This window comes from Chrysemys picta, chromosome 2, assembly GCF_011386835.1.
Source record: "Chrysemys picta bellii isolate R12L10 chromosome 2, ASM1138683v2, whole genome shotgun sequence".
Classification (NCBI taxonomy): Eukaryota; Metazoa; Chordata; order Testudines; family Emydidae; genus Chrysemys; species Chrysemys picta.
In genome coordinates, this window is record NC_088792.1 from 274,840,484 (window position 1) to 274,865,843 (window position 25,360).

Sequence of the window (25,360 nt, forward strand, 5' to 3'; positions counted from 1 at the left end):
TTACTCTGTCCCTTAATGATTAATAATTAGATTTTTAAGTGATATTTTTAAAAAGTTATTTCTAAATGTTGCTTTATTGCCAAGATACTAAGCTACGGCCACAGACTAGATTGTATCCAGCATCCAGAGCAGTGGAACAGGAATCTCAAACATAAAATGAAATAAAACGGAGTGTCACTAAGTTAAGGCTAGGAGACAATCCATTAAAAGTTCAGAGACAGGGTAGGGAAAAGCAGCATTTCAACACGCTAATCATACTGTATATAAAGAGATGTTAATAACTACAGGAAATAATCCATTACACAACCCAAAACTTGTTTGTGGTCATTTGCAGTCATGTTCCTCAGCCAGAAAGCTTGTATTTTCCCCTCAACCAAAGTGATCAGTTCAGCCTATAATTCTGTAACTCTGGGCTTTCTCATGCCATCAACGGTGCAATTAATGAGGATCACTACTTAAAAAGTGATGGCATGGTATTGTCTTCTACCAGTAATTTGGTAATACGTTTTTGGTGTGTGTTGAATGAAAGATGTATGAAATGAAGATTTTCAGTAGTGAAGGAATTGACAGAAGAATTTCATAGAATCATAGAAACATAGGACTGGAAGGGACCTCGAGAGGTCATCTAGTCCAGTCGCCTGCACTCCTGGCAGGACTAAGTATTATCTAGACCAGGGGTGGCCAACCTGAGTCTGAGAAGAAGCCAGAATTTACCAATGTATATTACCAAAGAGCCACAGTAATACATCAGCAGCTCCCCCACCCCGCTCCCAGCGCCTCCTGCTCACCGGCAGCCCCGCCGATCAGCGCCTCACCCGTCCTCCCCGCACCTCCCAATCAGCTGTTTCATGGTGTGCAGGAGGCTCTGTGTAGGGAGTGGGAGGAGCAAGGGCATGGCAGGCTCAGGGGAGGGGGTGGGAAGGGGTGGCGCTATTTTCAGCCCTGCAGCCCAAGCCCTGCAAGCCTAAGTCAACTGACCTGGGCTCAGACTCGGTGCTGCAGGTTTTTCTTTGTGATGTAGAAATACCCTCCCACACCTAGACCGTGATAAAATCACTGCTGCTTAAGCAGTTCTGATTCCATCCCTTAGAGGCCAGTAGCTGATATGCGTCCTAGCCTTACACATTATCAGCTAGGAGAGATGTCTAATTTTTTTCAAATTTCAAAATGACGCCTCAAAACTTTAAAATTTAGGAAAAATGTCATGGAATTTTCACAAAATTCCCCTGATTTCTGAGCCACTCTAGAACTTGTTGATTTAAAAAAAAATTAAACAATATTTTGCATTTCAAAAAATTCTGATTTTTTTTTTTAATCGAAAATGTGGGTGCTTTTACTTTTTCCATCTTGACCAGCTCCATTAACTATATTGTAGAATGGGATATAACAGTGTAATCTGGGGTGGCTGATCCTACTTTGAGAGGAGATTGATAATGGAAAGGGGTGGATAAGATTGACCCAATAGCTCTTCTCTCTTTCTAAGCTATCTTTCCTCTGGGGGGAAAAAAATCTCCTTCTTAAAATAGAAAGTGATAAATTATAACAAAATTGGGGCCCACCCAGGGTGTCCTCACTGTCACTATGTTGCAAACCAGGGACACTCAGAATTGTATAGCAACAGCGCGGATAGAATCTACATCTTCCTCCGCCAAGAGTACAGACCCCTATCATTTGAGCTAAAGAATCTTCATGAACAGTTATCAGAACAGGGCCTATGACACACAGCTGTGAGTTCTATTTTCATCCCTCCAGTGATGAACAACCAATAGCAAACTCATTAACATTAGGGCTGGTTGAACATTTTTTATTATGCAGGGTTTTTTGACAGAAAATATATTTTTGGAAAAAAAAACATCAAATTTTCAGCTTTCAACATTTTTTATTTCAAATTTTTTCATGAAACAAAATATTTAATAAAAAAAAAAATCGTGTCTAGGTTTTTTGTCCCACTACCCCCTAAATTTTTTTTTTACCCTCTTCCTTTTCCTATGGAATTTTTTTTGTTTTTAAAGAAAATGGGAAGTTCCCTCCCCAAGGAAAAAGTCATTAAAAAAACCTCAAACATTATCTTCCAAAAATGAAAAATCTTAATGAACATTTTCAAAAAAAATTCTAAAAAAAAGTTTATTTTTGACTTTTTCCTGAAAATTGAAATCTGTTTGAGATTTTTTTGTTTTGTTTTTAAACCAGACATAAGGACTGTGCATTTGAATAGAAGGAATTAACTGTTCTGCATGGAATGTTTTTGGCGTTGTGCTTTAAGAAGGAAAACTTTTCTCCCCCCCATCTTACCCACCCCAATCCCCTGTCTTTCAACCCTCTTCCCAACCTAGTTAAAGTGCAGGATTTTTTTTATGTTACATTTTTGGCTTACTCCTTTGTTCTTTCCAAGCAGAAAATGACGGTTTTATCAAAAGCACCTGTTGACTCAGCTTTGACAACAACAAACATTTGTTGTCAATTAGCGCTGGCTGTTTCGCTTTAAGAGGACAAATGATTGTTTTAAAAATTGATCCTCTGCTTTTATTCTGTGGTTTATCCAGACGTCTCTGGGCAAAAGCTCTGCTCTTGGATCCTGGTGTAATATCTCTTCTTTGCTATTCCACTCTGGTGTGCAAGGGAATGGGAGCTGAGTTTGCAGCTACTCCATGCGCAGAGCTCTAGGGGTTGAGTCCAGCCCAGGACGCCTGGTCGCTTTGGCTGTGTTAGACCCAGGGGAGGCTCTATTGACAATCAGTCTGAAACCTCCCCTCAGTTGGTGGTCGGCCAAGGAGAGGGGGTGGTCAGGCCAACTGGGTGATGCTGCTGGTTCAGTTCATCCCCTGAACTCCCGGAGAGACCAAGAGGAGAAGTTTCTGCTCTCTCCAAATCTTTGCGTGTTGGTCCAATTTCTGCTCTTAGTGACGCTAAGGTAAATCTGTAGTAACTCTGTAATCCTTAGTGGAGTGGACTTAGTTCAGATTTATATTGGTGTGTCTGAGAGCAGAATTTGCTCCATTGCCTTTGTGTTTCATGTCATTGCATCACAAGAAATGAGTAAAAACATCAGTAACAGCACTTTTCAATCCACCCCATCCAAGGGTTTTACCAATCTGCTGATGACTTTTCTTCTAACATCACTCTCTCCATTTAGCTAGTATTCCTGTATTGTAATAGAATCTTTGCTAACGACCAAAGAAAGTCAGGATATTCCACACAGATTTCCACATTCAGTTTTCCGTTGCTTCAGAACTTGCTATTGTACTGGAGACCATTTCTGGGATATTTGCTTTAGCAAAATGGCTTTGTGCAGCAAAATGATTTGGACTCTGTTTCCATGACAAGATTGTATTATTTGGAGTTGTTATATGTCCAGCATGACTAATTAAATTGTCTTGTTTTCCTTTCCTCCTCTCAAGGACAAATATAACAATCAGGTTTTATTTTAGGGTCATGTTCAGGTGGAGGAAAAGAAAGGAAGCATTTATTTCTCACTTTTCCATCTACATGGGAATAAATCTGGCTTTGATGAACTAAAAACTACCAGCTTTGGAGGGATGCTATCCAGGGCTTTCTTTTTCCCCCCTTTAAAACAATTCAAAAGTGAATTTCTGGCTATGAAAAGTGATTAACTGGCACTGCTCTAGACTGCAATCACTGATTTACAGTGCAAGCACATCTCTCTCCTGGAGGCACCTGGATAGGTCCATCAATAGCTATTTGCCAGGATGCACAGGGATGGTGTGCCTAGCCTCTGTTTGCCAGAAGCTGGGAATGGGCAACAGGGGATGGATCACTTGATGGTTTCCTGTTCTGTTCATTCCCCCTGAAGCACCAGGCATTGGCCACTGGTGGAAGACAGGATATTGGGCTAGATGGACCTTCGGTCTGACCCAGTATGGCCGTTTTTATGTAGCTCTCTTTCGATATATTCTTTAACTTCAGAGAATAACAACAGGGAAGGTGCCTGGTTCTCTGATGGGCCCCGTTGCATGCTAAGGACAACATTCAGATATGACACACACACAATATTGTAAATTAATCTCACATTAAATTAACTTGGACTCAGTTAAACTCCCTTTGACCTTACTAACTGATCTGTAAAGGAAACTAAGCTTACATGCCAAGGAGACAAAGAGAGTTGTAACAAGATTTAAATTAATTCTTATTATTAATTATATTCCAGTAACTCCTAGAGGCTCCAAATCAGATTGAGACCCCGTGGTGCTAGACACTGTGTGTGGTGAGACACACTCCTTACCCCAAATAGCTTACGCTCAAAGGAAGCTACATTCTTCTCTGTATGTTTGAGGTTTGTCTCAACCAGTGAAAGTGGTCACATTTACGTTGGGTGGCTGCAGATCCTCCCTACACACAATGTGTCAGATTAATAACCTTATCCTTTAACTCCTTGGCTCCCTTTTCTTTACTCAGCCCAACAGTAAAATGAATGCTCATCCCCAAATAGCGCTCACAGTTTGCGTAAACATGAAGATTGAAAAGCAAGAAGTCACCTTTCTTGTCCATTTATGGCCTCGTACTACACTACATTCTGCTCCAAATGGAGACCTGGTCCTGAGCATCTAATACCTCACAGGAGAGTTCTGCAATAGTTTGTTTCAGACATTTTAAAAAAAAAATTGTGATTGTTTCACAGAAAACTAATGTTATTTGTTCATTTAACTAATGAATCCTTCCCCCTACATACCTTGAGTTTTCTTTTTTTTTAAGTAAAGTCTGTGTTGAGTTTCTCTGGAAACTGAGGAGCAATTGAAATAACATGCAGGAGACTTGACCATGCTGTCTGCCTTTTAGTGCTCAGAAAATTTGAAAGAGTTCCTGAATCCAAACTGATCTACAGTGCAGAAGATGCTAGGATCCTTCACTCGGAAACCATCCAAGGAGACCCTCAGAGTGCGCTCTTGCAGTGCATTTCAGGTAAAGGAGAGCTCTCAGCAAATCTGTGTGGTTTACGGTAGAGGTCACCAAAGAAGACAGCCTTCAAGCACTGAATTTACTGTTCTACCTTAGCCTAGCATTGTCTGCCTTGCAGTTCAGCAGCAAATTCACTGTGAGAGGATTACAGTGTTTGGTGATCTTCCTCACATATCAGAGAGGACTTCTCTGTCTGTGAATGTGCTTTCAGTTACCATGTGGCCTTGGACAAGCCATCAATGGTCTGACTTTCAGAAATGCTAAACACCCATCATTCCTGTTGACTATGGTTGGACACTATGGGTTTTCAGTACTCCTGAAAATCAGACCACTCACCTCTCTGTACATTGGCTCTGTAAAGTACCTATAAAATAGGGAAAAACAGTCCTTGTTTACCTCACAGAGACATTGTGAGTTTTAATATTCATGCACGATCACCTGTGTTTGCACTGTGAGTAGTCCTTTGGCCACCTCATGTGTACTGACTTTGGGGCTAATTCAAAGCCCATTGAAACCAACTGGGAATCTTTACATTGATTTTAATGGCCTTTGGATCAGGCCCTTTTATGTTTGGAAGTGAGGGAGTTAAAAGGAAGAAAGAGATAGGAGAGTGTTTTAAAATCACGCAGGAAAGTGAATACCACATCAGCAGGAGCAGCAGTGAGGAGGAGAGGCAAAGAAAGGGAGGTGGGTGGTGGCTGAGCAGCAAAAAGGACCCTGGTCTAAAGACACTTGGCATGTGTTTCAGCCCCAGAAAGTGTGGTGAGACTAGTCACACAGCTCGGATAGGGAATTCTGACTACTGAAAAAATATTTGTGCCAAACCATTCACGGCTGCCACACACTATGCACAAAATGTTCATTGAACAACTTCCAGTAACAGTCTTGCACAAGTCTCTTGGCAGGCAATAAGTGGAGAAAGAAAAAGGGGCTAAATTCAATAGCGAAATAGTTGGCCAGGAATCCTTTGACTAGCTTTGGTTTCTTGAGCAAAGGCCGCAGTACTCTTACAAGCCATGTTCATTACATCATATACCTAGTCTTAATCAAGATAGTTTGTCCTCCAGCTCAGTCATGAGTAACTAAAACCTGTCTGTATCCCTGGGAGGCTGGAGCAAGTTATCCCATATCTGCCTACTGCTGGGTTTCTTGCATCTTCCTCTGCAGCAGCTGGAACCGGCCACTGTCGGAGACGGACTACTGGACTAGGTAGACATGGGGGTCTGATCCAGTCTGGAAATTCCTGTTTCTTTTACAAATTGCACTAGTTTAACTAAAGGTGTGATTTTAAACCGATTTAGCTGAACTGCTGCAAAACCTGTGTGGAGACTTAAATCAATTTGTACTTGGCTTATGTCAATTTAGCTCAAGGAGCTTCCTGACCCAATGAAGCTAACTCGATATAAGCTAAGTTTAAAGTGATTTAAGAGTGTCCAAACAGGGTTTTGCAGTAGTTTAGTTAAATTGGTATAAACTGATTTCAAAACCTGTTTTAGTTAAATTGGTGCAATTTGTAATATGGCTGAGGGCTATGGTTCAAATCCAGTAGGAGGAGTCCATGTGTATACAGAAGACACAGCTATCAGCCAGCTGGAAACGTGGTGTTGTGTAAACGAAATGGTGAACCTTTACATTTCTTTCATGCTTTCAGACTGTGAGACGGATGAGTCATGTGGATTTGTCATAGTATCTGCTCTGGGTTCTGAGGTGTTGTGTGAACTGTACAGTGCTGCTGAAACCAACTTCAACTGTACCACTTCTGGACTGGTAAACAATGACACTTCTTTAAAACGCGTAGCACAGACAATACCTGAGAGCCAGTATGAGAACCCATTGTCAGAATGCCAGGGAGTTTCCTGACTGTTTAGACATTGTGTTCTAATATGGTAATGGTGAAGTGCTGGTGGGTTAGCAAAGAAATGAGACTGAAGGTTTTCCAAAAGTGATTTTTGAGTGCCTCTGTATTTAGTTGTGACACCTTAAAGAGGCTTGATTTTTAGAAAGTGCTGGACAAACACCCACTAGAAATCAGGCCCCTTTAAGGAGTATTGATTTGAGCACCCTAAAATGGAGGTACCCAAAATCATTAGTCACTTTTGAACATTTTGGACATGGCATAGTGCTCTCTAATTCCTGCATCCCTGCCGTGAATAGCATCCCCCCCGTATTGCATTAGAGTAACAGTAAGACAGACAGTGAGATGAATTAACATGTCCAGAGTGTCACAGTGTGTCAGTGGAAGAGTCAGGAATAAAACACAGCAATCCAGGTTCCAAATCCCCAGCACTGCCTGCCCTCATGGCATGTGAAATAAGAAAGCTAATCCTAAATTTGCTGGGACTGCCGCCTATATTGGTCTTTCCTAGAAGATGTTTGCCTCCCCTGTGCTGATCTGCTACAACTCCAACCAAATCACCATTCACAAACTCCCATTCTTCAAAGATCTAGACCAGGGGTCAGCAACCTTTCAGAAGTGGTGTGCCGAGTCTTTATTTATTCACTCTAATTTAAGGTTTCGCGTGCCAGTAATACATATTAACGTTTTTAGAAGGTCTCTTTCTATAAGTCTATAATATATAACTAAACTATTGTGAAAAGCGACAAAGAGCCCTGTGGCACCTTATAGACTAACAGACGTATGGGAGCATAAGCTTTCGTGGGTGAATACCCACTTCGTCAGACATGCGTCTGACGAAGTGGGTATTCACTAACACGGCTAAGACTAGCACGGCTACCCCTCTGATACTAAACTATTGTAGTATGTAAAGTAAATAAGGTTTTTAAAATGTTTAAGAAGCTTCATTTAAAATTAAATTAAAATGCAGAGCCTCTCTTCCCCCCCACCCCCCCACCCCAGTCCGGTGGCCAGGACCCAGGCAGTGTGAGTGCCACTGAAAATCAGCTTGTGTGCCACCTTTGGCACACGTGCCATAGGTTGCCTACCCCTGATCTAGGCTATGCTAACAGTGAAACAGATAATCGTGTCAGTTGTCAGATCTTTGTCCATTCCTCCACTCCAGGGTCTTGAGCTAGATGGCATTTTGCCACTTTCTTTTGGCAACTCATTGTTTACGAAACTATGCCACCGTTGTTAATACGGTGGAGTAGCATCAAAGAATCATGCCCTGATCTGATGGAATTATGATCAAACAGCAGAACTAGACGGCCCCAGGGAGTTGTGGCAACTGTGAACAGTATATACTAATTCATCATCCTCATAAGCGTGAATAGACTGTATTTTCCCTGCTATGAATTAAAGCACCTTTATAGTGTCTCTGTTTGTCTCAGATGAAAGGTGTTATGGGAAATTCTGCTGCCACTAGCATTGCTAATCTTAGCTGCCTGCTTAAAGTGAGGAACCAAGAGAAGGATGAAGTGACTGTGTATCTCAAAAAAGGTAGGTACTGAACCTCCACTGATAGTTCAGTTGTCTAGAAAAGTGAAAAACGGATCCTGCCAACAGTTAGGCACGGACTCCATGAGGACATGAGTCTTTGCGGGGTCAGGCACTGAATAGCAGCACGACAGCCTCTGTCAGTCTTCTAGAACTAACAGTTAAAGGTTTTTTGATTCTATTAAGATTGATTTTCTTGCAGTGTGATTTATGTATAGGGAGCATGAGTGGTTTTTTAACCATCCTCTGGGGTGCTGAGCAGGAGTTTAGGATCAGATGGGTATGTCCCACACCATTAGTTCCTTGTAACTGTAATGTGGGGCTGAGGGTGGAGGGTGAGCAGGCAGGGACAGATGAGAAGAGTAAAAAGGCATTGATCATTCTTGGCCTATTCTCTTACTTCTGTGTTTCTGTATGATGGGGAGTTTTTATTTAGCCTAGGTTTTCTGTCCTTTTATTAATTACAGAAATCCGACAAAATATTATAAAGAATCATATACAAAATTAAAATCTTGTCCTAATTTTTACCCCTTGATAAAACCTTAGATCATTAAAATGGAATTTGCTTTTCACCATTTATGCTCTGTAAATTTGGCATTTCTCTTGGCTTGGGCAGTAATATTAGACTGTCAGTTTTTAAACTATTATTAATGAGTATTAATGTAGCAGCTCATCCTAGATCAGAACCCCATTGTGCTAGGTGCTGTATTAACACAAACCATTCAGGGGAATGTTCAAATTTTTTAAAAGTCATCAAAATGTCAATAATATCCCCAAAATATTTCTAGTCAGATTAGATTTAGCAAAACCATTTTTATAATATCACAATATTGGGGCCTAAAACTCAACATTGTTCACCTTTTTAAGCAACTACAAAGTGTTATAAGAATGATCAATTCCATTGGCTGAAAATCATAGCAACATGTGGGCATGCAGAATGACTGTTATGTAGTGCATCATTTCGTATCTCAGGATCAGCGAATGTTCTGTTGAAAGTGTGACTGAAGGTGATTATATCTGAAAGTTTCTAGGTTGATTATTTTAATTATATTACAGACGCAAGACCAGACTTACGCAAAGTTGCATTTACGGAAAAAGTTCCATAAGCCAGAAATAGGATTTTCAATTTGCGGAAATTTTTGCATAACGTACAGGTATACGTTTCCGACTTACGCAAAATTCGAGTTATGCAAGGCTTTCCAGAATGGAACGATTGCGTAAGTCGGGGGGTGTCTGTATTTCCTAAATTCTCAGGTCAAGACAGCACAAAGTTAATTATTTTAACAAAATAAACCCAACCAAACCAACCAAACAAAAACAAACCCCAAACCTAACAAAAACACATTTTATAGGGCACCTTTGATGCCTTTTCCTTTACAATTTGAGTCAATCTTTAATGTCAGACATGAACATCTAAATTAATCCCACAAAAAATTGCACCTGTACCTCTTGCATAAAAATATCCAATTCTGTGTACAGAGAGCGCACACACAATCTTGTGGATGCAATTTAAGCACCCCTATTCAAACCTGTCTACCTTAATGTCTCATCAGAAGGAACTGTGGAATCTGCTTGGAGTGGAAATACAGATTTTTCACAAAAAGGAATTCCTTGGCAAAAACACGTTGTATTTGATGTGTTGCTTCATTGTGTCTGTTGTAGAACTGCATTATTTGGCTATCTTGGCTCATTTCGACACAAATTGTGATAATCTTACACTGAGAAATACCTTGCTCCCCAGGTAATCTCATTTACTTCAATAGGATTTACTCATGGTATATGGTACCTTCAACCACACAATATCATCTGTCCTATGCGTTTTTTGTTCATTTGGGTTCACGCTCCTTGCACAAACTCCAAAGCTCAAAACAAACCATCCCAAGTGGCAAAGTTCTACTAGGCATGGGTCCAAAACTTCTCCTTTCACTGGCTTCATTTGATTTCTGTCAGAAACCATAAACTGAGCTCAGATTTGCTCAAAATTAAGTCAAGTCCCACTTGAACCTGGGCAGAGACTTCTGCCTTGTATCTTGGTGTTTTAGACTATCTGAGATTTGAGAAAGATCGTAATAGCCTGGATATGTAAACCTGTTGTTGAACTTAGCATGAGTTTCAGATTTGTAATGAAACTTAAAGGCCAGAAAGATTTTGCTATGTTGGGTTTTTATTGTAAAACATTCAGCCAGCTCCGGTCTGGAGATATTCTGCAGCTATTGCTTTGCCTCCTACACTTGCTGGAACACACATTTCTTTTTCTTCCTGTTCTGTTCAGGACAAGAATTCACCATATCTGGTCTCAAGACCTTTGAGCTGACGGATTTTCAGAATGTGCTTTCTGGCGTGTACAACTCAGTGGTTCTCTCGGCAGCTGGCATATCTTTGACAGACGTTCATCTCTTCTGCCGTCAGGCTTGCAGCCAGGATCCTTGCTGTGATGGTTTTATCCTCAGCCAGGTTGTACTTGATGGAGGTAATCATGTTCAAACTGCAAAGGCAAAATGCTATCCCATACAATGGGAAACTTAACAAAAGCAAACCACTGGGTGCAATTTATGCCTGTGCAGAGGGCCAGTGCTCTGCCTATGTGCAACTTAAATCCTTAATTGAGACTTAAGTGGCACATAGATCTTTGTCCATGGGTGAATCTCACTCCATTATGTGGGCAGGCAGAATGTCTAAACACTGGATGCCTATGGTAGTAAGCCCCTTTCTGTATCTGTATACATCTTTTAAATGGCATATACTGCAATAATGAGGCTTGTCAGCAAGTTTGCCAGAAGTGGGGACTTGTTTGTTGATGGGGGAATTAAAATATAATATGAAATCTTTAAAATATAAACCGATTACCTTTTTCTATGAGCAGGAAAAGGAGCTGTTCAACCAGACTTTTTATATCAGGTTATAGTTTCCCAGATACTTCATAATCACTGGAGTCAAACTAGAATGCAGTGAGGCGGATGGAGTGCAAACCCCAACTCATGTGCAAAGGCTATTACCTTTGTCAGGGCAGTCTTGTCCCTTCTCTCCTCTCATGCATTCTCTCCCTTGCCTCATCCATATCCCCTTCAGTCCTTCCAAAAGTTAGAATAACAGACTTTAAGGCCATCAGGTCACCTAGTTTGACCTCCTGTATGTCACAGGCCACTAACTCAATCCAGCACCCCCACACTAAACTACGTGTGGGCACAGTACTGCAAACATGTATCATCCTGTGCAGTGCATCTCACTGACTTCAAGACTGATCCCAAATATTTTGGCAAGATCATTGATTCTCTGTCAATCAATCAGATTTATGGTCTTATCTTCTGCTGTATCATCTCTAAGGGCTATGCTTACCTGTCATGATGATATTCATTACTCAACGTACATTTCTGTAGCTGTTGCTCGCTAATATAGTGCATTCTGGCTTGGATACTGGGATATGGTCCGAGAAGTCATATCTTTTGATGTAAATGGTGGTATTCGATCTGGCCCATTTAGCACCAGCACTTAAGCATGTGCTTAACTATAAACCCACATTTAAATCCCATTGACTTAATTAAGTTAAGCATGTGCTCAAGAGCTGTGCTGAATCAGGGCCTCTCTGAGGCATTTGATTTTACATTATTGGTTCTGCAAGAATTGTTCAATTCTTTCTTGTATTTCCAAGCAGTTGATCGTACTTGACAATGGGACTGCTCATGGTTGAAAGTGCTATGAATGGGATTTGCTCACTGGGACAGGGACAACATGTCTTGAACATTGCTAAAGAATCATGCACTTTTGTAATGCAATAGATACAAAAAGCTGCATTAACAAAACATTATTAAGGTATCAATTCTGCAAAGGATGATATGTATACTTAACTTTAAGCACATGGATAGTACCATTGAGTTCAATGGGAATGTTCATAGGTATAAAATTAAATACACGTGTAAGGGCCTGATTTTCCAAGATCGGAGCCTGAGACTGCAGCACTTAAACATTAGAAAATGCCAGAACTAGGGTTGTTCATGCAATCGTGACTTTGCCCCTTGTGCATTATAATACAGTCTTTGATTAGATGGGCGAATACTGTTTTTCCCCCCAGAACATCTGCATTATTCAGAGCACAGGATTTATTTATACCATGTGACAATTCAGTGCTTTGCAAATCAATGGCTTTGGATATAAATTTTCCTTCGTGTCATAAATATGGAAAAAATGTTAGTGTCCCATGAAACAATAAATATGTGAAAGAAAGTCAGTTTTTAAAGGAATCTTGGCTAGCATTTTAGCTACCATGTTTCTGGAACTTTAATTCTTGGAAATAGATTTTGTATATTGTACACAAAGTCCAAGTTATTAATGAAAATCCAACAGAGTGTGTTTACCAAGGTTGATTTTGTTGGCAGATTTTGGGTGTATTTTTTGTGCAAAATGCCAAGATGAACAACCTTTGATGTTTCTAAATCATTTTTAATATACTTGCAATTTTATTTATGATCTGGTACAGTAAGTATATGTCTGCTCTTTCGGGATTGATACCCCAATATTTGTTTTTCATTCCTACTTCCTATGTTGAACTTCATGATATATTTCATCGCTTAGTTTTTTGGCTCATGTCACTGTAAAATGAGAGCTAATGGTGCAGACCACAGAACGATGTTACTGTATAAGTCATGAGTCATTCAACAAAGTGGCAGCACAGCAGACCTGATTAATTAATGTGTAATCCAATATAACTCCAGTGAAGCCATTGGATTTACATCAGCACAAAACTGGAGTAATGCAGTAGTGAATCAGGCCCATCATATTTCCGGTAAGGACAATTCAAAACAAAAAGCAACCCATTATAGGTTTGTACACTTCACATGCATTCATTGTCAGAATGAGCTGGCCTCCCTTTTATGTGTTTAAGGTCTTGCTATCTGAATCTGTAGACGAGATTATGAAATGACTGCACGTTATGAAGACCGGTTTCAGAGTGGTAGCCGCGTTAGTCTGTATTAGTACAAACAAAGAGGAGTCCTTGTGGCATCTTAGAGACTAACAAATTTATTTAGGCATAAGCTTTCGTGGGTTATATCCCATGAAAGCTTCTGCCCAAATAAATGTGTTAGTCTCTAAGGTGCCACAAGGACTCCTTGTTGTTTTTGCACATTATGAAGCTGTCTGGTTACCTGTGATAGCATGTTTGGGTCAATAATGCCTCAAAATGCATGGATCTGACTGGTATTTTTGGTTAAAAATTTTATAGCATTCACTGCCAGTAGGAAAAGGGGGGAGGGATAGCTCAGTGGTTTGTGCATTGGCCTGCTAAACCCAGGGTTGTGAGTTCAATCCTTGAGGGGGCCACCTAGAGATCTGGGGCAAAATCAGAACTTGGTCCTGCTAGTGAAGGCAGGGGGCTGGACTCAGTGACCTTTCAGGGTCCCTTCCAGTTCTATGAGATAGGTATATCTCCATATATTAAAAAGAAATACTTACTTTTACTTAAAGAATGAATTATTAAAGGACATTTTAAGTACACATAGAATACCTTTATGTCTGAGCCATGACAGCAGCCACAAACCAAGAATGCAATGAGTCTAGATATTATAGAAGTAGATCGGGAGACAGAATGCCTGGATTCTACACCTGGCCATGCCACTGACTCATGGTATAACTTTTGGGAAGATTTACACCTAAGTTGACTGAATTCAGGATCCTGTCCAATAAAGCATTCAAGCACTGGCCTAAGTGCTGTGTTGGTTCAGGGCCCAAGATTGTAAGACTTCTGAGGCCATGAGTGTGTCTCTCTATGTCTGCTATGAAATATCTCACACGCAGCTGGGTGTTGTTAATTATTATTCAATGTTATTTGTAAAGTAGGAGGTATTTGTGGGTGCTTAGCATCTCAGAAAACCAGGCTACAAGCTTATATGTCTTAGGCATGAATTTAGTGCTCAGCTTTAGACACTCAAATTTGTAAAAATTGGCCCAATTTTCTGAGCATCCCAGTTTAAAAAGGGGATAACACTTACCAGTCTGACTGTGTTGTTGAGGTTTATTTAATGATTACGAAGATATTGACACCCTTGCATGAAAGGTGCAGTATAAGTATTATTACAAACGTACAATTCTCTCTTCAATTGAATCTAGGTACTATCCTGTGTGGATTGATGAGCTACCCAGATGTGTTGATCTGCCACAGAAATGACTGGAGTCGAAACTCAAAGCCTGGAGGAGATGGAATATGTAAAGGGGTGAACTACAATGAAAAAAAGCAGCAGTTTTTATTCAATCTGGGAGGACAAGAGTTCGCTGGAAGTAAGTAAATAAATTCTTCCATCTTTTAAATTACATTTGCTAAATTATCCTATACTCACTGTCCACATAGACCCTCCAGCCCTTTTCTCCGTTCCACTCAGTGAAAGCTCTTCCTGACTTCAGTGATAGTTTTCTGGAATAAGGACTGCAGGATCTGGCTATGTATGAGCCAAGTGGAATGAATTTAATTGCAATGGGCTTAAATTGCAGCGAGGGAGGTTTAGTCTGGACATTAGGAAAAACTTCCTAACTGTCAGGGTGGTTAAGCACTGGAATAATTTGACTAGGGAGGTTGTGGAAACTCCATTGTTGGAGATTTTAAAGAGCAGGTTAAACAAACACCTGTCAAGGATGGTCTAGATGATAATAGATAATACTTAGTCCTTGCATGAGTGCAGAGGATTGAACTAGATGACCTCTCGAGGTCCCCTCCAGTCCTATGATTCTATGAATTATCCATTAGTCTGGTGCATTTTTATGACTTAACCTACAAGATGGGCCCTTGTACTTTATTGTGGCTACCTGTGTTAATAAAAATGAACAGAGTTCAAAACACATTGTTTTACATTGTTTTGCAAGGGCTTTGTGGAACACTTAATTCATGTCTGTTCAAGTAAACCGTCTATCTAAAAACAAAGGTATCCATTGTCTCATTTCTACTGTAGTCAATGGCTGCTTCCAGATTTCATATGATCTAAACTCTTGGCATGAATTAATTTTATGGCAATTTAATTTTCAGGCTTTGTAAACTCAAAACCATGGTTCAAGGTCAAGAGATCCTTTGACTATGCAGTTATGTGGTTTTATTACTTATTTAAATAGAAAGGTCAGAAGAACCTTAGCAATATGTAAGACAGATACCTTGTGTGGTGTGTTGTCTTGAGGAACTAAAAGTTCTTATTCAGCTTTTAGAGTTAGATTTAAAAAAAAAAGGCACCGCAACTGCTTGTGTAAATTAATTACGCATTTAAAATTACAGGCATGCATATGAAAGCTGGTCAATTATGTGCACAAAGGTCTTGACTCCCCACTCCACGGAAGTGACACTTGGGTAAAAGTGGGGAAATATAGCAATGAATCAGTCTCAAAATATGGAGTCTCACATTTAAACAGGATAACTGCATACGCAAACAGATGAGTGTATGCAACTGCTTTTGGACCCTCAACTGTATATTGATGGTGTTCAGTTGCCAGTTTTTACCCATCACCATGTATTATGCATATGTAGTTCAGGCATCAGGTTCTGAAAACTTAAACCCAACATTATCACAAATGTCTGCAATTTTAGCTGCCTTCCTGGGGCCTAATTTTTCAGAGGTGTGGACACCAACAATTACCATTTAAATTGAGTGGTGTTATGAATGCTCAAAACCTCTAAAAGTCAGCCCTGAATATCTCCGCTTGAGTGGCCAAAAATTGGTGAACACTTCTGAAAGTAATGACCCCAGTACTGCAGCTGGATCTGTCTGGGCAGAGACCCAGGTCCTGTGGTGCTTCATTGAATTCAGTGAGATACCATATGGGCATGGGGTCTGCTTGCATAGATCCCGTTGCAGGGTCAGGACCTTGGGACTTAACTTGTCTGCCAAAAATTCACCATGTGTAAAAAGGGAATAATCATGCTTACTTGACCCCCTCCCCACGGGGGTGCTGTGTCGGTCAGTTGATATTTTTACAGCATTTTTAAGATAAAAAATGCTAATGATTATAATACAGTCGATTACCAATGCTTTGACTGGTTAGACAGCATTTAAGATTCTTACTGCAGTACTTAGCTACTATGTCAGGGGTAGGCAACCTATGGTACGTGTGCCGAAGGCAGCACGTGAGCTGATTTTCAGTGGCACTCACACTGCCTGGGTCCTGGCCACTGGTCCGGGGGGCTCTGCATTTTAATTTAATTTTAAATGAAGCTTCTTAAACATTTTAAAAACCTTATTTACTTTACATACAACAATAGTTTAGTCATATATTATAGACTTCTAGAATGAGACCGTCTAAAAACGTTAACATGTATTACTGGCACGCGAAACCTTAAATTAGAGTGAATAAATGAAGACTCGGCACACCATTTCTAAAACGTTGCCGACCCCTGTATTATGTTGATGGGCGCAGTAGCAGAATCTATATGGACAGATAGAGAAATGCTGTTTACAGTACTTATGACTTCTCAACACACGTCTGGTGGAGGTTCTTAGTTCTTATATATCCTCCATTACTGCAGTATCTGAGCACCTCATTCCCTTTAATGTATTTAGTCTCACGACATCCCTGTGAGGTAGGGATGTTCCCCTTTTTACAGATGGGGAACTAAGGCACAGAGAGACAAGTGACTTCTCTAGGTTTACACGGGAAGTCTGTGGCAGCACAGGGCTCACCAGACATAGGTTAGCACCCGAACTACTAGACCATCTTTCCTTTAGTGTCGTTGTACTAGAAATGTTATTGCATAGTTGTATTAAACTTTGGAATGTGGTTTGATATAATTTCCCGGCCGCTCACCATAAACCATTTAATTAATTTTAGCAATTGCACTAATGAACATTTCTTTCTTTGTCAGCTTCTGAGCTCTCAGAAGAAACGGAAGGAGGCTTCAACAGCTTTCAGCGTGTCTATCTGTGGAGAGGTGAGTTTTATCCTGCTGTCACTTATAAGAGGTTGGAAAGATAAAAGACCAAAAAAATGGGGGCCGCATTCTCTGCGAGTGTAAACGGAAAAGTCATTTGACTTTAATGGAGCTGCACCAGCAGAAAACTTGGCCCTAGACCGGAGTCTTTTCTCACCTACAATGGCATGATGCTGGTGTAGAATCAGTGTAAGCAAGAGGTGAATCGGGCCCATTGTTTCTGAAATCTATGCAAGAAGCTATGGAGACACAAGCCATTTATCTCATTGTCAGCCCCTGGATACCAAGTTAATTTGGCACTTTGCAAATATCTAGATAGATTCGTTTAATTATCATGACTCATCACAAGCTTCCATTGTTCCCAGTAGATTTACTGCATGAATATCCCAAAACACTTTTTTGCTACCGCTCTAAGAGTACATAGGACTGCATGCTTCTAGAGCCTTGATATTGAATATTTACTGAGTATGGATATGTACTGAGTTTAGTGGATTCATTTTGGTTCAGCATGGTGGGATTTTCAAAAGCACCTTAAAGCAGTTCCAGAGTTTTTGAAAATCCAACACTCAGAATATAAGAACTGCCCTATCAGAACAGACCAGGGATCGTCCTAATCTGGTGCCCGTCTCGGCCAGTGCTCAGCTCCTTAGCGGTAGTTGTAAAGCCTCCTGTAGTGAAATTTACTTGTGCAGTATATATCACAGAGAGGAATTTCCTCCTAACTCCAGCCGGTGAACTGCTTGTGCCCTGAAGCATGGGGACTGATACGCTAACTGGCCCCAAAACAGGGGCTAAGTGCAGACACAACTCTTTCATCCTTTGGTGAAACTTACTAAGCTGTTTGCTCAGATAGTAACATTGCCCTGTAAGATCTTCTTTGTTAACTTGTTGTGTAAAACTCAGTATCAGCAAACTGGGTCATTACAAAACCTAAACCTAATTTCCCCAATACTAATTTCTCCCTACTGTTACTCACACCTTCTTGTCAACTGTCTGTAATGGGCCACTCTCATTACCACTTCAAAAGTTATTTTTCCTCCCCTGGTATCCTGCTGTTAATTGATTTCTCATTAGACTGACCTCACACTTGGTAAGGCAATCCCCATCCTTTCATTTATACCTGCTCCTGTATTTTCCACTCCATGCATTTGATGAAGTGGGTTCTAGCCCAGAAAAGCTTATGCCCAAATAAATTTGTTAGTCTCTAAGGTGCCACAAGGACTCCTCATTGTTTTTGCTGATACAGACTAACACGGCTACCACTCTGAAACCTGTTTAGGAACTAATAGTCAGTGTGTTTCACAGACGAACTGCAACTGGAATCAATATGAGCTTAAGGGACAGTGTTTTTATTCTGTGTCTGTACAGCGCTTAGCACAATTGGGGCCTAGTCCATAACCAAGACTTCTAGGCACTATATTAATACCAATAATACAGATTAATAAATAGCTCTGATTGTGTTGTAGGTTCTGATATGATTACCCGGACGAAATCCTCTGCATGTGATGCTGCTGTTTTACAAACCCAGACCGAGCTAATGTTACCAGGTACTGGGGTAGTACTGCAGTCGATGCTGGGTGGCGACGGTGGCGGCTTATGATGTACAGGAGGTCAGACTAGATGATCTGATGGTTCCATCTGGCCTTAAACTTTATGACTGTGTGAAATAACAAGGGGAAACTTCAGATTTGATATATTTCATTTGACAAACAAGGAGGATGTGTTTAAGACAGTGTAGGAGAATGCAGAATTTAGCTGCGAGTGCCCAGAACACACGGTGTCAAGCCTATTGTTTTTCTCTTTGTTCAAGTACATTCATGGGGAATGAGTAGGTTTGGACAGATTGGTTCAGGCAAAACAAGAACCCCCCTGAACTTTTTCCCTGGCTTCTTTTCCTTTTTCATTTTCACATGACCCTGCACTTCCAAGGCTAGGACAGAAGCGAAAGTGCTAGAATATCAGAGGAGAGCCTGTTCTAATGACAATAGTACAGACTCAGAGGATTTGGCTTCTTCTGATAAGCTTCTGAAAGAACGTATTGGTCCATAACTATGCTGATTTGCACCAGCTGAGGTTCTGGCCCACAGACTTTTGGGAGCTTAATGGAACCAAACCTGAAGTCTGAAACTAGAATCATAGGCCTTTTGTCCATAGACACCTGCTGTTCCAGATTCTGCTCTTGGTTAGGCCCGTGTAAATCCAAAGTAACTCAACTGAAGTCACTAGAGTTTCTACACAAGTGTAACTGAGGAAAAAAAATGTGGCCCCTTGATGGCAGAGTTTTGGTTCATCTACACCAAGTTGTAAGCCTTCTGTGAAGCTTTGATGAATGTCTATGGGAGATGCAGGTGTGATTTAAGGCCGCTAAAATGGTAAAACATGGCAAACTGTTATTGATTTACCTCATATCATTTGCATGAAAGATGAACTAAAATTCCCGTTTAACTGGCTAAGCTCCCATATGATTAGTGGAACACAAGTCTAGACTTTAAAAGGAGGAATAAAAACATTTAAAACATTGACTGAAATTCTTTTCATTTACCTGCCAAGACTTGAGTTCAGGGCCTTGGGGTTTTACATTTTCCCTGCAAGAACTGATGATATCATTAAAACCTAAAGCAATGTAAGGAATGCAGCTTTCTGCACTGTGTTTTAGGGATGAGTCATATCAGCTACTGTTTCAAGAGGGGCTGTTCATAAATTACGCAACACATTTTTGGTGATTTTTTCCCCCCCAAGACCCACCCACCTCTTGTAACTTTTTGTAACACTGAAACACACACACTTAAGGACCCACTCACCCGCTAATGTGTTACATAATTTATGGACAGCCCCAGAGAAAGCTAGGAGACTGAAGGCTTGGGTCTTGACAGGTAAAAAGACTTCCAGGTCACTTGTTAAAAATACAGAGTTACTGAGAAATCTGAGGAAATATCTACAAGAGTGAGACTTTTTATTACAGCACGATCATGTTTAGAACACATGGCAACATTTCTGAATATTTTATGACGAGAGAAAATGAATATGGGGGGCGGGATAGCTCAGTGGTTTGAGCATTGGCCTGTTAAACCCAGGCTTGTGAGTTTAATCCTTGAGGGGGCCACTTAGGGATCTGAGGCAAAAAATCAGTACTTGGTCCTGCTAATGAAGGCAGGGGGCTGGACTCAATGACTTTTCAGGGTCCCTTCCAGTTCTATGAGATAGGTATATCTCCGTATTTAAAAAAAATAGACACAATAAACCCCCTGCACATGGTTTAGCCTGAAATATGTGAGAGGTTTAGCATTTGTGATCCAAGTATTAGTGTTTCTTTGGTTTTGTGTTTCAATTTTTCGCTGACTATTTTAGTGCTCCATGGATTAAATAACGTGGGAATTGTACAGGGCCAGAATAATGTGCGGTGTGGTCTGCTCCTCCCTTTTGAGAAATAAGAGAGTGTTTATTGACAAACTGGAAGGAGATCAGTGGAAAAACAACAAAAATGTCCCAAGAGCTGCATGGGCTTATTTAAGGGGAATAATTGAAGAGAGGCAAAAATAGCTCCGGGACAACAATGGGAAGGTACCACAGCCTACACACATTTGAAGGGAGCACATGCCAGGGACAGAGAAGAATTACTTAAGATGGTATGTGGGGGTATTACTGGGAGATATAGGATTAAATTAATAAAAGGAGCATTTGGGCTAAGTATTGGGGGGGGGGGAACTTGCTGATAGTGGGCTGTCGGATAACTTCCCAAGGGAACTGGTGGAAATTGCATCACTTCAGGTCATTAAAACTAACTTGATTAATGTGCTAGAAAAGATATTGTGAGGAATGATCCTGCAATGGCAGGTAGATGGACTGAATAAAGTTAACAGAGAGATGCTGTGATATGAGCATATGGTGCTTTATTTCAGCCCCTTAATAGACTCTTGGGAAAAAAAGATTAAATCCCAACCCAAACACAATTCAAATACACAGGTATTATCCCTGAGACAGTCCTATTTAAAACCAACCTGCATATACATTAACCCTGGGAAAAGGTTACAGCTGACACACTGTGGAATTCAGAGTTTTACGTATAAACAATCCTAATGTATCTCAGATTGTAAATAAATCTTGCTTTTTTTTTTCACGTGGATCAGATTCTGTAATGGAACTTTTTTCCCTAATGGACAACAGCCTGATACAACTAGACCAAAGCCGTTCCATCCCATCCCAGCAGTACTGGCTCTTCAAACACAAGTATTCAGCAGAGCAGGCGACACTCTGGTGTCTCACACGTAAGAAATCTTAGACCTTTATTCTACGGGGAAACAATAATTAATCAGCAGTTTCGATAGCTACCCTAGTCATGGGTGTTAGAAACTGCAGCATTTATGGATTTTTTTTTCACAGGGAAAGCGCAAAAATTCACATGGGAGTCATGGGTTGTACTCGCCAGTCTCAATGAGAAGCCACCCAGCCCACTATGAAGCTGGCAGGCTGGCACCACTCCCTTGCTGCTCAGTGGCTTTGTCGACTGTGGCAAAAAACTCAGTCATTGCTGGCGCATCTCCACTAGCGGTAGCAGCAGTGGAAGGTGTAGTGTAGTGTAGACAGTACCCAACTGTTCTTACTACCAAGTTAGATGACATCATGTTAAAATCATCTGGGTCCTGCCTACACTAGAGCTGTGGAGCTACACCAGTGGTGAATTCCAGAACATGAATTTTTGCCAGGATAGGCACAGTTGTTGGTAAAAACTTGAGTGAGTCCCTTAGCCCCTAGGTAAAGAAAAGGACAAAAGTCATTGAGTAATGCTCAAAAATGCTTGTTATAAAAGGTGATGATATCTTTAGTTTTCCATGATACTGGGGCTCAGATATGGGCCTGATGCTCCTCTCATACGACCGAGTAACTCCACTGACATCTGTGAAGTTACACTGTGGGGTAACAATGGGGTAAGAGAGAGGAGAATCAGGCCCTGTGTTTGTTTATTGCCTGTTCATCCATTGTAATGTCCCAAGTGCCTGACTTTAAGACATTAAAACATCAAAGAAAGGTGACCTGCAAATGAGGAAAAAATGGTTTGCGGCCATTTTTGCTGTTTTAATGATGCATAAACAAATCCTGAAAGGTTTCTTTTAGCCACAGTTTGACCTGGAAATGGACTAAAAGGTAGTAAAGAATAAAGAAGGCAATCGCTGCATAGTGTTCTCAAGTCATCTTCCTGGCACCTGTTATCCCTCTGTTATTTAGCTCTGCAAGACATCATTCAAATCAAGTTTATTGTCTATAGTACATATTTTATGAAACAATGCTGGCATAGTGTACCAATGTTGGGGGATAACATATTTCCATATTTTGGAAAGATGGGTTGCTAAGTCTCTGGCTACGTTTACGCTGCTCCATAGTTCAGACTATGGAGGTATAAACAGCAGTGCACAGCTAAATGCTGTCCTGTAACTCCCACATGTGGATGCTGCAGGTGTGAATTAAAAGATTTCTGGATCACATTAACATAGTCCTGTTTGAAGAGGATTGTATTATCTTGAACTAGGAACCTTTCAGTTTGCACCCGCAGCATCCACAGGGGGGAGTTACAGAGCAGCACTGTGATGTAGACTTCTATTCATGCCCATGTAGTCTGAATTGCAGGGCCATGTAGATAAGCCCTCTGACTAACAGAAAAGCAGCTACTAAGAGAGATGCCCAACACTATAGACGTATTTAACTTTAAGAAGTCAGTGGAACTACTCACATGCTTAAAACACTTGTGTAAATTTTGGAGCATCAGGGCATCAACCCAGTAGCACAATAATTAGCAAACTGGCCTGATCAGTTCATTATTTTATTTTTTTAAAGTGCATTAGAGCCTTGGAGCTTTGCAAAATTCCTCTATTATAGCAAGGAAGGAAGGCAGCCAGACAGGGTGTGAATTTCAAGGTAAACCACAAAAAGGAACCAACTCATATGGTCAATCTGCATAGAAGCATTTTTAGTGTATGAGAAGAACTCTCCAGAAATAATTTTACAGACGTTTCATGGGACATTCTAGAAAATGTTTGCTGATACTGCCTCTTTTATTTTATAAACCAGAAGAAATATGCAATTGTTACTGTAGGTTTAATATATTGAATTAGTTTGGAAATCCTCATATCTGTTTCTTGGGTGTTCTGGTCTCCATTTTATAAAAAGATTGCCTAAAACCAAAAAGACTGTGAACCAGATCCTACTCTCAGCTTTTCCTGTGTAAACCTGGAGTAACCCCACTCATGCTGGGAAATTATTCTGAGTTTACACCAGTTAAAAGCAGAATTTGTCCCTATTTATTTTTCTTATACAGTCATAGCATAATAACAACAACAATACACACCTCAGTAAAGAATATTTGTGCTAAAGGTTTAATATTAAGAATTCTAAACAAGTGAGAGATGAGACTGGAGAGAAGGGGAACACAAATAGCTAAGTTTATAAAACTGAGCTGCTCTGCCTCTTAGGTTGTGCACAAGAAGACGCATTTTGTCAGCTGGCAGCTCTTCAGAATACCACAAGCACATATTTTGCCTGCACACTCTATCCAGAGGCTCAGATCTGTGATAATGACATCAACCACATCCCCGAAAACTGTCAGACAGTATTACCCCAGCAACTGCAGACCGTGTATCACAAAATAGGTGAGCTTCAATTTCTGTGTTAAATTGGAATTTCAGACAGATGTATGTTGCGTTCCTGGCGGCATCGATCAGCATCTCCGCTTTTACTTTGAAGGATGTCAAATGGGAATGTTATGAACTGCAATAAGGAAGACTAGGTGGCTCTGGATATAACATGAAGTAGCAATGAAAGACTAACATTAGTAACTGAAAGGCATCATGGCTATGTGATGGCCAGTTGCTAGTGATCTCCCTTCAGTTCCTAGTGGAAGGATATTCATAATGCATCTCAGTTAGCGTCTATATCAGAGGGGCCAAAGGAAGCTGCACCAGGAGTCCTCAGACCGTTCCCTAGTCTGAACAGTATTTGAATATGGAGATTGTCATTGCGTTGGAAGGGGAGAGGGATAGCTCAGTGGTTTGAGCATTGGCCTCCTAAACCCAGGGTTGTGAGTTCAGTCCTTGAGGGGGCTATTTAGGGATCAGGGCAAAAATCTGTCTGGGGATTGGTCCTGCTTTGAGCAGGGGGTTGGACTAGATGACCTCCTGAGGTCCCTTCCAACCCTGATATCCTATGATTCTATGTCTCCCTTCCCATTCGTAATCATTGACATCCTTGTGGAGACTACCTTAGTTGTGTTCATTGAAAAGTGTTTAAAGTATTTTTAGCTTCCTTATTGCCTCCAGCCCCATAATACCACTCTGTTCTAAACGAGAGAACCCAACACCTGAAGTACTGAACATTGACTCTATTAAGCGCCAAAGGGAAGGGGAAGCTGCATACGCTACCCACTCTGCATTCTCCTAGTCTATCCAGAGATGCTGCATTCAGTCTGAAGTGGATTACCTAATTCAATGGACTGGAATCACTTCCATACAAGTCCCTGCTGGCCTGGGAATTCAGAACCTGAACTTGAGTCCCTTACTTATCAGCCCATCTTGCTGCCATTAGAATGCCTGTTGGGCATTCATCCTGTGTAGAAACAAATCTAGCTGTCAAACATGTTGGTCTAAATTTATTTTCCAATACGCTGAGAAATCACCACTGTGTCATAGAAATGTTGCTTTCTCCCTCCTCTTTATGTTCGCTTGATAGTATAAATCATTTGAAGAAAGAAGTAACTTTCCCTTTGATGTTTTCAGTCATTCTAGAAGGGACTGCGAAGAGCTTCTACACACGTTTACCGTTCCGTAAAGTAACTGGAGTCTCAGTGAGAAACAAGATTGACATGAGCGGGAAAGCCATTTCCGATGGGTATGATCCAACTCAATTCAGTTTTGTTAGCATGGGGCTTTAGCCACATTCAAAATATCAAAACCATATCATGTAAATGGGGAGGATCAGGCATACTCATTAAAAATATTAAAGAGCAGTATATCTTTTTGGGAGAATAACCAATATATTACAAATATTAATCACACAATTTTAAGTGAATTTATAATATATTCATTGTATTATCTAGTCTGTATAATGTGATACCACAGAATCAGTGATTGACTGGATAGAACTGCTGTCAATAACGCACACAATGCATC

The 25,360-nt window shown here is 40.6% G+C and overlaps 1 protein-coding gene across 1 annotated transcript in view; it reads left to right on the top strand.

Annotated features, from left to right (window-relative positions):
* Nucleotides 1-25,360, top strand: part of TG (thyroglobulin) — a 202,401-nt gene that overhangs the window by 59,525 nt on the left and 117,516 nt on the right. The window contains exons 23-32 of the mRNA XM_042860977.2: nucleotides 4,795-4,917; nucleotides 6,566-6,681; nucleotides 8,203-8,311; nucleotides 10,581-10,778; nucleotides 14,411-14,578; nucleotides 17,139-17,204; nucleotides 18,671-18,751; nucleotides 21,332-21,469; nucleotides 23,669-23,845; nucleotides 24,968-25,079. Of these exons, the coding sequence (XP_042716911.2) occupies nucleotides 4,795-4,917; nucleotides 6,566-6,681; nucleotides 8,203-8,311; nucleotides 10,581-10,778; nucleotides 14,411-14,578; nucleotides 17,139-17,204; nucleotides 18,671-18,751; nucleotides 21,332-21,469; nucleotides 23,669-23,845; nucleotides 24,968-25,079 (1,288 nt within the window). The remainder of the gene's footprint in view (nucleotides 1-4,794; nucleotides 4,918-6,565; nucleotides 6,682-8,202; nucleotides 8,312-10,580; nucleotides 10,779-14,410; nucleotides 14,579-17,138; nucleotides 17,205-18,670; nucleotides 18,752-21,331; nucleotides 21,470-23,668; nucleotides 23,846-24,967; nucleotides 25,080-25,360) is intronic.